Source organism: Hyperoodon ampullatus (assembly GCF_949752795.1).
Source record: "Hyperoodon ampullatus genome assembly, chromosome: 3".
Classification (NCBI taxonomy): Eukaryota; Metazoa; Chordata; class Mammalia; order Artiodactyla; family Ziphiidae; genus Hyperoodon; species Hyperoodon ampullatus.
In genome coordinates, this window is record NC_136916.1 from 151,009,727 (window position 1) to 151,023,647 (window position 13,921).

The window sequence follows — 13,921 nt, forward strand, 5'->3', positions numbered from 1 at the left end:
GTCTGAAAAATTTTAAAGAACTTCTTGAATCAAAAGTTCAGAAGTGGTCAATCTTCCTTCAGAGTTCAAAAGTTCAAGTATGTCCAGAAAAGCAATCCAAATATGCACAATTTCATTTTAGTTACAAAAGACCACAGGGAAATAAGGATCTTTTAGAGATATGCAAAAGGATTTCATAAACTTTAAACATTAAATATAACATATTGTTATGATGATTATTACGAAATTCAACTTGACCCCATATTGAAGACTGAATTGTTTTCTGTATATTTATTCCACAAATATTTTTTGAGTGGCTATTATGTGCCAGACACTGTTCCAGGCATAGATATAATTTTTCAAACAGCAATTTGGTTCCTATTTCTGGTAAAAATAAAAACTCATTTTTTCAATAATTTTATTATTTAAATAAGTCCTGTATCTCAAATAACCATGCTTATAGTTTACAATTTCCTTGGTTAAAACCAAAAGGTAAAATAAAACAAAAAAATTCACTCAACTAAAAAATCAGCTTTAAAACTAGACAGGGCTTCCCTGGTGGCTCAGTGGTTAATAATCCGCCTGCCAATGCAGGGGACACAGGTTTGAGCCCTGGTATGGGAAGATCCCACATGCCGCAGAGCAACTAAGCCTGTGCACCACAACTACTGAGCCTGCGCTCTAGAGCCCACGTGCCACCACTATGGAAGCCCGCGCCCCTAGAGCCCATGTTCTGCAATAAGAGAAGCCACTGCAATGAGAAGCCCACACACCACAATGAAGAGTAGCCCCTGCTCGCCGCAACTAGAGAGGGCCTGGGCACAGCAATGAAGACCCTACGCAGCCATAAATAAATAAATAAATAGATAGATAGATAGATAGATAGATAGATAGATAAATAAATAAATAAATAAATAAATAAATAAATTTAAAGAGAGGCAGGCACTCTGCCCTTATTAAAAATAAATAAATAAATAAAAAATAAAACTAGACAGTGAATAGTGGCTATCTCTGGGACTGCAAGAGATTTTATGTACTGTTTTTGTTCATTTGTATTTTACAGAATGAACATATACTACCTATGTAATAAAGAGAGGTTTCTAATTAAAAGTAGGTTAAAGAAAACTAGACAGTGAAAGGATTGACTGCTCATTAAACAACTAAATACCACTTCTTTTTTTTTTTTTTTTTTTTTTTTGTGGTACGCGGGCCCCTCACCGCTGCGGCCTCTCCCGTTGCGGAGCACAGGCTCCGGACGCGCAGGCCCAGCGGCCACGGCCCACGGGCCCAGCCGCTCCGCGGCACGCGGGATCTTCCCGGACCGGGGCACGAACCCATGTCCCCTGCATCGGCAGGCGGACTCCCAACCACTGCGCCACCAGGGAAGCCCCTAAATACCACTTCTTAATTATCTTCTGGGCAAACTTAAACCATCCCTAGTTTTTCCTTATTTAGAGAGTAAACATGAAGCCATATGCTGAATTAAGACTTTCCAAAGGCTCATTCCACAGTGACCTTCCAAATGTTACGTAGGCTCTAAGATTTTAATAACTAGGTTTGTTTCAGGTCTATCTAGTCTATTAACTGATTCATCTGTTGTTTTCAGTTATTAGCATTATGATGTTTAATGACTAGTAGGGCAAATCATTGCATTACTTTTTAAAATGTTCTTAGAAAATCTTATTCTATTAGTGAACTTAGAATCATTTTGTTAAATAAGAGACTGAATTTAAATTTCCTGGAAAACTGCATTATCTGAGGCTGTATTTAACTGGGGACTATATTTAGGTGGACATGGCAAGTCTATAAATTATTATATAAAGTCCCTTTTACATTAATGATGATTAAATGGAGAGCACAGGTAGACTAAGAAGGGCTTCAAACATTTAAGAATTTAAATGACCAAAATCTGTAGTAAAGGGTATGTATGTGTGTCTATATATTGTTTTGTTTTTCAGTTTTTTGTATACCATAATCAGTTATTTTTCTCCTTCTCTCCTTTCTATAATAGATTCAGACATTTGTTCGAAAACATAATCCACTTCTCTGAGTTGGTTGCTTCCTTGACTTTATATCTTTTATATTGAGGAATTGTATATAAGAGGTCATATAGAATGTACCAAGAAGCAGAAAAGTTTTGATTAAGCAAACTGAGGGGGAAAAAAAGCATTCATTAGTAGCCAAACTTGTAGCAGCCCACCATACCAGCAAACCCAAAGCAACAAGTATTTAATGCTGTTCTGGGGTAAGGGCATGCAGAAGTAATGCTTAAAGCTTTCACAGCAAAGGGGGGAAAGGCCACACATTGGAGAGAAGGTTGTGAAGAGGGCTGTCAGAATTTAAGAAACATTCTTCAAACCTATCCAAAATATGAAGTTAACACTTTAATCTGAATCTTTATGAACTCTGAACTCATTCTCTCCTTTTATTAAATACGCAGGCATGTGCCTGGGATGTGTTCTATGGCATAATAGGCAAAACAGACATTATTTATCCTGGAAAAGGACTCTCCATTTCAAGTATGCTGAAGTTTGTGCAAAAGGCAGGGAAATACACTGTTTATGTTAGAGGTGTATAGAGAAGGAAACTGGGGAGTAGCAGTAATGATAATTAAGTCTCCCCAAAATGTAAACCTCACCCACTGTCAACACAGATATCTCTGTTTTATACTTTTTCCTGGAAAGCTGTTTCTTATAGATTTAAAATCAGTAATTTATAACCCAGTTGTCACAGTTAGGTTAAAAGACTAACTGTAATAGTTTTATCCTGGTTTTAGAATATTATTCATCTATAAGAATTCATACCACTTGTTTAATATGGGTTCTGAATTAAAAGTATCTCTTAGATAATGTCTGGCCTAAATTGAAGAAGTTGGTCATTGTAACTTACACCTTTGGATGGACAACATGAAATGCTCTCTATTAATGAGCCCACATCTTTTGCCTTAAGAGAAACACTGTTCTTACTGGATAGTGGGTCACTAAAATTTACTGAGCAAAATCTTTTCAGAAAATATTTACAGCATATAGATCAACACTGGCAACCATCAAATACATACAGCTTTCAATCTTTTTACAGCATCTTCACAGATGTGCATTCCTCTTGATTCATCAACTTCTACATGCCCAAGGTACTGTAGAAAGAAGAGAAAAGTTACGGCTATTGCTGTTTACTGAGTAGCTACTATATGGTAGATATTACATGGTAGAAAATTGAATATTAAAATTCCTGCACTCAAGAAACTCACAGCCATTATAGAAGAGATAAGGTAATGTTACTTTACTTACCCTCAGTGTCCTCATGTGACTGAGATTTAGAATAAAGGTCTCCAAGAGCTGTTATAGAGGAGTAGGTGAAAAAGTACATGATAAGCACTAAATGTTACCTGAATCTATTGGACCTGAGGCATAACAGCCTATGCTAGACACAGTTACTATATCTCTAGACATAAAAATAGTCCTAAAACAAAGTGTGTGTCTGTGTGTGTGTGTGTGTGTGTGTGTGTGTATTGAAAAGGTACAAATAAAAATAACAGTTACTCAAGGGCTGAAGAGATCACATACTCCTTTTATGGGAAGCACATAAGAAAAGGGCAGAAAACTAAAATTTTAAGAAGGTAGTGCATCTGAGCTTTAGAAGATATGCAGAACTTGAAGAAGCTGTATTGGAAAGGTTGGGAAACTATTTTAGGCAGGTAGAATTTAACAAAAGCTATAGGTGTAGAATAGGATAACTATATATCAGCAAATATTCCTGTCTGGCAAGAATATGAGGTATATGCAGCTGGGGAATTTGAACACTGAAATGAGTCTATACTTAATCCTAGAGGCAACGAAGAGCTAATAAAGCTTTTTTTTTGGTTTGTTTTTGCAAGGTAGTGATATTATTCAAATTGTACCTTAGCGTGGGAATAGTCTTGGGTTAGAAAGCACAGAGGATGATGGCTATCTCACAAGTGCTCTCTTTTAAAAGGAAATTTAGAGTCTGGTTCTGGGTAAAATGGAGTAGACATACTTTACCCTGTCCCACCCTCTGAATGAAACCATAAAACCAGAACAGAATACATGGAAGCACCTATTTGAGTTCTCTGTAAAGAGTATAAGATGAATCAGAGAAGAATACCAGAATTCAAGGTATTTCTGAATTGGCAGGGAGTTTACCTTCCCTGCCCCTCCTCCCCTTTGGTACCTCCAGCCTGAACTTAACACAGCCAGATATCCAAGTGAGTGCTATGGCACAGAGAGAACTCTGGGAAAAGCACTCTACCTCTGGCCCAAGGACCAGGTAAGGTAACTCCTTATCCTCAGAGAGTATAGGAATCCCCCTCCCTTTTATTTATCTTTTTTTTTAACTTTCACACCCCAGTCCCCAGGAAATTCCGTGGTGGTGTCGGTGGTAGCAGCAAGGGAAACCTGCAAGAGCCACACACCTCTGAGAAAAGGTGGCTGTCCTCTGTTTAAAGAGACTGTGATTCCAGGAAGGTGGGCCAACACCCCCGCCCCCACTTCTGCTTTTTCCCCCCTCTCTGAATCTCCCACCATTTGGCCCTGGATGAAGATGAAACAGTAGTAATTCATGAGCACAATAACCAGTGCCCTGCGAAACACAGGCATGGAGAGTTTAAGCAACTTGCCCAAAACCATTCAGCTAGTGAATGCTCAAACCCAAGCAGCCTGATCCAGGACAGTCTTATAATGCTCATATACTGAATTTTTCATTTTTACCCCTATCTTTCCAATACTGAATAAATGCATAAAACCAACATATTAAAATCAATTTAGGAAACTGTTGGACCTTAGGTAATAAAATACCTGAGGGATCGATCATAAAGATCATATAGACTAAGGACATTAAAGAATTGTAACAGCTATAATTTTGAATAAACATTATACAAAACAGCAAGAATGCTCACTTTTAAGCGAATCAAATAATATATATATTCAGTTATATATAATATATATTATATATATTCCTTTTCAGATTCTTTTTTTTCCTAAGTCTCAGTTTCACCCTAGTTTATTTATTTATATATTTTTTATTAGTTTCTGCTTTATAACAAAGTGAATCAGTCATACATATACATCTGTTCCCATATCCCTTCCCTCTTGCATCTCCCTCCCTCCCACCCTCCCTATCCCACCCCTCCAGGTGGTCACAAAGCACCGAGCTGATCTCCCTGTGCTATGTGGCTGCTTCCCACTAGCGATCTACCTTACTTTTGGTAGTGTATATATGTCCATGCCTCTCCCTCGCTTTGTCACAGCTTACCCTTCCCCCTCCCCATATCCTCAAGTCCATTCTCAAGTAGGTCTGTGTCTTTATCCCTGTTTTACCCCTAGGTTCTTCATGACATTTTTTTTCTTAAATTCCATACATATGTGTTAGCATACGGTATTTGTCTTTCTCTTTCTGACTTACCTCACTCTGTATGACAGACTCTAGGTCTATCCACCTCATTACAAATAGCTCAATTTCATTTCTTTTTATGGCTGAGTAATATTCCATTGTATATATGTGCCACATCTTCTTTATCCATTCATCGGATGATGGACACTTAGGTTGTTTCCATCTCCGGGCTATTGTAAATAGAGCTGCAATGAACATTTTGGTACATGACTCTTTTTGAATTATGGTTTTCTCAGGGTATATGCCCAGTAGTGGGATTGCTGGGTCATATGGTTGTTCTATTTGTAGTTTTTTTTTTTTCTTTTCTTATGGCCAGTTTTACCCTAACTCTGTACATATAGGACAGCAGTTAACAAATATGTTTGAGGAAGTGGGCTGAGGCTGTAATGTGGAGAATCCTACATGTTAAGCTGTGGATTTCACATTCAACTGAGCTGGCAGTGGTGAGAAAGATTATAGCTAAGAGCTCTGCTCTTGAAAGATTAAACTGGCCTCAGAGTGAATTGGAGGCAGAAGTGATTAAAGAAAGGAAGATTCATTAAATAAAAGTTCCAGAAAGAGTTAACAGGACCCTTGAATAGGATGATGGTGGTAGTAGGAATAAAGATAGGTGAATGGCATCATGAAAGCAGAGCCAATAGAATCTGACAACTAATTGGTTGTGAGAGGAAAGTAAAGGTAGAGTTAATTACTTAATCATGAGGAAAAGATTGTCTCCCAAAATAGCATTTGACTGCCGGGAACCATAAACGTCATATGAATACAATATATTCTCAGATAACACCAAATAGTATTTCCAATTCTTAATTTTAAACAATATTTAAACCAAGCCTGTAATTGTTTTGTAATTATAAAGGAAACAATACCACTTAAAAAGTGCAGAGTAGAAAAAAATAAGCAACACAAGAAAAGTAGTTTAAACTTACAGAAATCCAACAGTCTGCACAAAACATGTAAAAAAGAAAACCATCCAAAATAATGATCAACAATGATATGATAATATTTATATAGATTTCTTACATAATTTCTATTAATGTGTGTAGAATGACCTTGGTCAACGGTGTGACAGAATGTGGTTGATATAGACAGAACAGTAATTTATTGAAAGAATATTGGGTAACTCAGAGAATCTTTGGGAGGGCTAGAGAACTGGATTCAGAGTTACATCCAAAACCATGGCACTCTCTTCCAACTTTCCAACTAGATCTGGACACTAGATGCCTTAGTGTTAACCACCAGCTGAGTCACTGGAATCTGCCAATAGAACTGCTGCTTCTGCTCTCTCTGGAAATCAGATACAGTTGCCATAGTTGCCACAACTTATCAGCAAAAAGAATACTGATGGTTCCGACTGGTGAATATTATTTTCAGAACCTACATCATGCCATGCCCTAGCCGAAAGGGAGCCTTGAAAAGCAATAGCCAGGCATTTTCAACTTTCATATGGAAATGGGCTCTACCATATAAGAAGATGCCTCAGATGCTCGTAGGACCAAAAGAATGCTAGACAAAGTATTTAATAGACACATTTTAATGTTTAAAAAGAAGTGTATGAAGTTACGTTATTCTCATTAATGTGTTAAGCAGCAAAATTCAGATCGAATGGTAAATACTTTAACTAGTGCAAGCATATTTACTAGCTTACTAATATAAAAACAACTGTTTGGGGGATTTCAGTGATGTTTGGTCAAAAGAGATATTTGACTTGACATGTTATATATCAGTGTCAGGTCAGGGTTGGCTTGAAAATGAGGCATACTAGGCTAAAAAACTTTTAACAGAAATACGATAAATTTAGAAATAGGTGATTGGAATGTTAGAGTGAATACATTTAAGACCTACTCACCCACACTAGGAGGGTCTAGAAACACACCTTTCACCATGACCACAAGAAATAAATTTGTGTGGTGGGGGAGCCCCAACATCCTTTGAAACGTTGTGATCCCTCTGCTCTACAGACAAGCCGTACAGTGGAAACTGAAGTCACCGAATTAGGAAATACAAATGCAATGGAAGTAACTGGATCCTGAGGTGGCAGGGGCCAAGGAGCCACACTCAAATGCCAAGGCAAGGTGGGAGTAGTTACCATAATGAACAGCACTGTCAAAGCAGTAATTAGAACAGTGTGATTCCCACAGACCTATGGTGTTGGCTAGTTTGATTATGGTGTTTATAGTAGGGAAACAGGAAGCCCACTAAATTCTTTTTCTTTTAATTTTTTAAAATTAGTTTCTGCTTTATAACAAAGTGAATCAGTCATACATATACATCTGTTCCCCCATCCCTTCCCTCTTGCGTCTCCCTCCCTCCCACCCTCCCTATCCCACCCCTCCAGGCGGTCACAAAGCACCGAGCTGATCTCCCTGTGCTATGTGGCTGCTTCCCACTAGCGATCTACCTTACTTTTGGTAGTGTATATATGTCCATGCCTCTCCCTCGCTTTGTCACAGCTTACCCTTCCCCCTCCCCATATACTCAAGTCCATTCTCAAGTAGGTCTGTGTCTTTATCCCTGTTTTACCCCTAGGTTCTTCATGACATTTTTTTTTCTTAAATTCCATATATATGTGTTAGCATACGGTATTTGTCTTTCTCCTTCTGACTTACCTCACTCTGTATGACAGACTCTAGGTCTATCCACCTCATTACAAATAGCTCAATTTCGTTTCTTTTTATGGCTGAGTAATATTCCATTGTATATATGTGCCACATCTTCTTTATCCATTCATCAGATGATGGACACTTAGGTTGTTTCCATCTCCGGGCTATTGTAAATAGAGCTGCAATCAAGTACTGGGAAAGAGTAAAATCTCAGCAATTGAGCTCTCAGCATTGCTGTTCTAACATTTTAAAAACTTCTGACAGGGCTTCCCTGGTGGCGCAGTGGTTGAGAGTCCGCCTGCCGATGCAGGGGACACGGGTTCGTGCCCCGGTCCGGGAAGATCCCACATGCTGCGGAGTGGCTGGGCCCATGGGCCATGGCCGCTGAGGCTGCACGTCCGGAGCCTGTGCTCCGCAATGGGAGAGGCCACAATAGTGAGAGGCCCGCGTACCATTAAAAAAAAAAAAAAAAAAAAAAAAAAAAACTTCTGACATCTCATTCTGGGTACCTTGCCACATATACTATCAATTTTTAAAAATTTGTTATTTTGTTTTTTAATTTATTCTCTATCCTTGATCAATGACTCAATGCCAAATATGTATTTTTAAAAATTACATTATCCTGAATTTTCTATATTGCTCTACCAATATTTCTTTCTATTTTGGCACAAGATGCTATTTTTTTTTTTTTTTTTTGCGGTACGTGGGCCTCTCACTGTTGTGGCCTCTCCCGTTGCGGAGCACAGGCTCCGGACGCGCAGGCCCAGCGGCCATGGCCCACGGGCCCAGCCGCTCCGCGGCATGTGGGGTCCTCCCAGACCGGGGCACGAACCTGTGTCCCCCGCATCGGCAGGCGGACTCTCAACCACTGTGCCACCAGGGAAGCCCCACAAGATGCTATTTTGATCATTATTTTAACAACTGCTTTGGCACAATCACTTTCGCTAATTTTTATCCCACAGAATTTTCTTGGTTATTTCCCATGTTTATTCTTTGGGATCAACTTTGGAGTAATTTTGTTCAGTTGCTGACAAATAAAACCTTTGGGATTTAAATTAAGATTACCTTAAATTCACTGGTTAATTTGAGAAAAACTGACATAATATTGACCCATTTCATCTAATACTATTTATTCAAGTCTTTTATGTCTCTGAAGTTTTAAGGTAGCCTTCAAATATACATTTTCTAGATTAATAAGTATTTAATAATTTTTGTTGCTACTGTGAACTGGTTTTACACCTATTATTTATGTATATATTTGTGTATATATATTCTTTTAAAAGACTTTAGTTTTTAGAGCAGTTTTAGGTTCACAGAAAAACTGAGCAGAAAAGTACAGAGTTCCCATATACCCTCTGTACCACCCCCCCGCAGCTTCCCCCACTATCACATTCCACACCAGAGTGGTACATTTGTTACAATCAACAAACCTATACTTTATCCACAGTCCATATTAGGTTTTACTTTCGGTGCTGTAAATTCTATGGATTTTGACAAATGTATAATGACATGTATCCACCATTGTAGTATCATACAGAATAGTTTCACTGTCCTAAAAATCCTCTGTGTTCCTCCTATTCATCTCTTCTTCTCCCCTAAACTCTGGCAAGCACTGATCTTTTTACTGTCTCCATAGTTTGGCCTTCTCCAGAACTGTCATAGAGTTGGAATCATACAGTATGTAGCCTTTCCAGACTGGCTTCCTTCACTAGTAACATGCATTTAAGGTTCCCCATGTCTTTTCATATATTCCACTGTCTGGTCATATCACAGTTTATTTATCCATTCACGTGGTGACAGACATCTTTGTTGCTTCCAAGTTTTGGCAATTATGAATAAAGTGGCTATAAACATCCGTGTGCAGGTTTTTGTGTGGACATAAGTTTTCAACTCATTTGGTTTGAGTGTGATTGCTGGGTCATATGGTAGCTGTACATTTAGTTTTATGAGAAAACTTCTCCTGAAGTCTTCTAAAGTGGCTGTCCCATTTGCATTCCCACCAGCCATGAATTACAGTTCCTGTTGCTCCACGTTTTAACCAGCATCTGATGTTGTCAGTGTTCTGGATTTTGACCATTCTTGATAGGTGTGTAAACTCATTATATTTTTAATTGTATATAATTTGTCTTTCCCTTTCTGGTTGCTTTTAAGATTTTCTTAGTCTTTGATATCTACAGTTTCATTCACGTGTCTAGGAAACAGACTTTTTTTTTTTAGATTGAGATATAATTCACGTACCATACAATTCACTCAACGTGCACCACTGAGTCATCAATTAATTTTTCTAAATTGTGGTGAAATACATATAACATAAAATTTGCCAAAAAAAATTTTCCCTTTAAACTATTAAGTGTATAGTTCAGTGGTATTTATTATATTCATGATGTTGTACAACCATTACTACTACCTATTTCCTGAACTTTTTTATCACTCCAAACACAAACGCTGAAAACATTAAGCAATACTCCCAAGTTCTCCCTTCCTTCAGCTCCTGGTAATCTCTAATCAACTTCCTGTGTCTGTGAAATTGCCTATTTTAGATATGTCATATAAGTAGAATCACAATATTTGTCCTTTCATGTATAGCTTATTTCACTTAACATAACGTTTTCAAGGTTCATCCATGTTGTAGCACATATCAAAACTTCATTCCTTTTAATGGTGGAATAAGATTCCATTGTATGTATATACCACATTTTGTTCATCCATTCACCTATTGACAAAACACCTGGGTTGTTTCCACCTTTTGGTTATTATGAATAATGCTACAATGAATGCTGACATATAAGTATCTGTTTGAATCCCTGCTTTCAATTCTTTGGGTATATGCCTAGGAGTAGAATTACTGGGTAATTATATGTTTAGCTTTGTGAGGAACTGCCAGTTTTCCATAGTGTTGCACCATTTTACATTCCCATCAAAATGTATCAGAGTTTCAATTTTTCCATATGCTCATCAGCACTTTATTTTCCTTTTTAAAAAAAAATATACCAACCTAATACGTGTGAAGCATATCTCGTGATTTTGATTTGCATGCCCCTAATGACCAATGATATTGAGCACCTATCTTTTCATATGCTAATTGGCCATTTGTATATCTTCTTTGGAGAAATGCCTAGTCACATCCTTTGCCCATTTTAAAAATTGGGTTTTAGTCTTTAGATATATGATCTCCAAATATTTTCTGCTATTCTTTGGGTTGCCTTTTCACTTTCTTTCTTCAAAAGAAAACGTCCTTTGATGCATAAAATTTTTCAATTTTGATGAAGTTCAGTTTATCTAGCTTGGGCTTCCCTGGTGGCGCAGTGGTTAAGAATCCACCTGCCAATGCAGGGGACACAGGTTCGAGCCCTGGTCCGGGAAGATCCCACATGCCGCGGAGCGGCTGGGCCCGTGGGCCATGGCCGCTGGGCCTGCGCGTCCGGAGCCTGTGCTCCGCAACGGGAGAGGCCACAACAGTGAGAGGCCCGCGTACCGCAAAAAAAAAAAAAAAAATAGCATCTTGTGCCAAAATAGAAAGAAATATTGGTAGAGCAATATAGAAAATTCAGGATAATGTAATTTTTAAAAATACATATTTGGCATTGAGTCAGTGATCAAGGATAGAGAATAAATTAAAATAAAATTAAAATAAATTTAAAAACAAAATAACAGAGCAACTAAGCCCATGTGCCACAACTACTGAGCCTGCGCTCTAGAGCCCGCGAGCCACAACTACTGAAGCCCGTGCATCACAACTACTGAAGCCTGTGCACCCTAAAGCTTGTGCTCCACAACAAGAGAAGCCACTGCAATGAGAAGCCCACACACCACAATGAAGAGTAGCCTCACTTGCTGCAACTAGAGAAAGCCCACGCACAACAACAAAGACCCAAAGCAGCCAAAAATAAACAAACAACAAAAAAAATTTATCTCTCTTTTCTTTTCGTGCTCATGCTAAGGACTCCACTGCCAGATCCAAAGTCATGAAGATTTACCCCTGTGTTTTCTTCTAAGAGTTTTATGGTTTTTACTCTTATATTTAGGTCACTGATTCATTGAGTTAATTTTTTACATAGTCTGAGGCAGAAATCCAACTTCACTCTTTTTCATATGGAAATCCAGATGTCCCAGAACCACTGGGTGACAAGACAATTTTTTCTCCATTGAATGAACTTTGCACCCTTGTCAAAAATCACTTGGATGTAGATGTATTAGACTAATTTTTATTTATCCCATTTGCTTCTTCAATCTGAGAATTCAAACACTGCTCTGAAATGAATTTACCCTCCTCTCTCCTCCTGGAGCTTCCATTAGGTCTGCTAGTGTCATTTGACTTTTAAATTTGTTCATCCACGTTTCTTAACCTCTTTTTCATATTTTCTCTTTATCACCTTGTGCTGCATTCTGGGTAACTTCATCGAATTTATTTTCCAGTTTACCAATTGCCTTTTCAGCCAACTCTAATTCACTATTTAATCTATTTACTAAGTTCAATTTCAGTATCAGTATTTTTCATTTTTAGAAGGTGAGATTTGATTCTTTGTCAAATCTGCCCATTCCTTTTTTCACTGTTTTATTTTTTTTCCTATGGTTTGAATTCATTTTTTTATGTTTCTAATAATTTTATATATACACATTTTATAGTCTCCTCTATAGCCTATTATTCAAATTCTTAGAGTGCTAATCCTCTTGTTGATCTTTATTGTATAATCCTTCACTGTATCTGCTGATCATTTCCATATATAATTTAAAACTTTAAAAAAACTGTAAGTTCACCTCTAGTGAAGCTCAATTTTTGTAGGGAAATTTCATGCATTCTAGATTGTGGAGTGGTTTTACATTTGCTTCTAAAAGGTACCACAGATGTTTAGTAGCCTAAGACCTACTGTATATTCATTTGAAGACTCTTACATCATGCAGGTTTTAGCACATCAAGTCCAAATCCATGGTTTCAATTTTTCCTGGGAGATTCCTTTTCTCACCCAAGGTCTGGGTAGAGGGAGGCTCCCTTTTTTGTTTTGTTTTGTTTTTTTTTTTTTGCTTTTCCTGCTAGTTCTGTATTTCACTGCTTGTAAAGCCCCCTGAAGGTTCTGTTCCATGCTGGATTCTCAGTTCTAATTCTCTGCTTTTTGAGTCCAGGACCTTCAGAATGGATGTTAAATGCAAAGGCTCTAGCTCACAAATCGTTTCCCTCTTGGGCTGCTAGTGTGATTTCTGCCTTGCTCTCAAATTCCCTCTTAATTTCTGGTAACTGGAGATCTGTCTTTATCGAAAGCTCAGCTATGGTTTAAGAGAAAAGTTTGTTTGAAAATACAGTCAGCATTTCTAGATATTTGTATTGGGAGTATTACTGTGTTAGCTTAATCCACATTCTGCCAGGATCCAAGACCTATAATATTTCCCAACTAAACTAACTGGTTTTTCTATCCACTGATTTCAGTCTATCTTAAAAGCAGCCAAAATACTAGAATTTCCTATCATTTTCAACAGTTTTTTAGACATCATCTGCAGAAAAAGAAAATACAGAAAATATCTGGATTTCCCACATTTACAACTTTTGTTTATTTTCTTATCCAAAGGTACTTACTACCATTTCTCAATCACTGTCGAATAATAATAATGCTTAAGAACAAACTGACCTTCCTCCTGACTTCATTGTACATGTTTCACCATTATGCATGACTCTGGGATAGTTTTTCAGTCATTGAAAGAAAGTATTATGCTATTCTGATTTTGATAAGAAGATTTATCAGGATTGAAAAATAATATTTTTAATGTTTCTATTTTACTGATATAATCCACATAACATAAAATTAACCATTTTAAAGTGAATGATTCAGTGGCATTTAGTATATTCACAATGTTATACAATCTCCACCTTTATCTAGTTCCAAAACATTTTATTTATTTATTTATTTATTATTAGACAATAATTACTTTACAATGTTGTGTTA

At 37.5% G+C, this 13,921-nt stretch overlaps 1 protein-coding gene across 4 annotated transcripts in view; it reads right to left on the minus strand.

The window, feature by feature from the left end:
• The window catches only part of NUMB (NUMB endocytic adaptor protein), a gene marked incomplete at its 5' end in the record, with an annotated part of 68,091 nt that overhangs the window by 35,797 nt on the left and 18,373 nt on the right, over positions 1 to 13,921 (minus strand). For all 4 annotated transcript variants that reach the window (XM_079701128.1, XM_079701126.1, XM_079701129.1 and 1 more), the window contains one exon: positions 3,038 to 3,112. In XM_079701128.1, the coding sequence (XP_079557254.1) occupies positions 3,038 to 3,112 (75 nt within the window). The remainder of the gene's footprint in view (positions 1 to 3,037; positions 3,113 to 13,921) is intronic.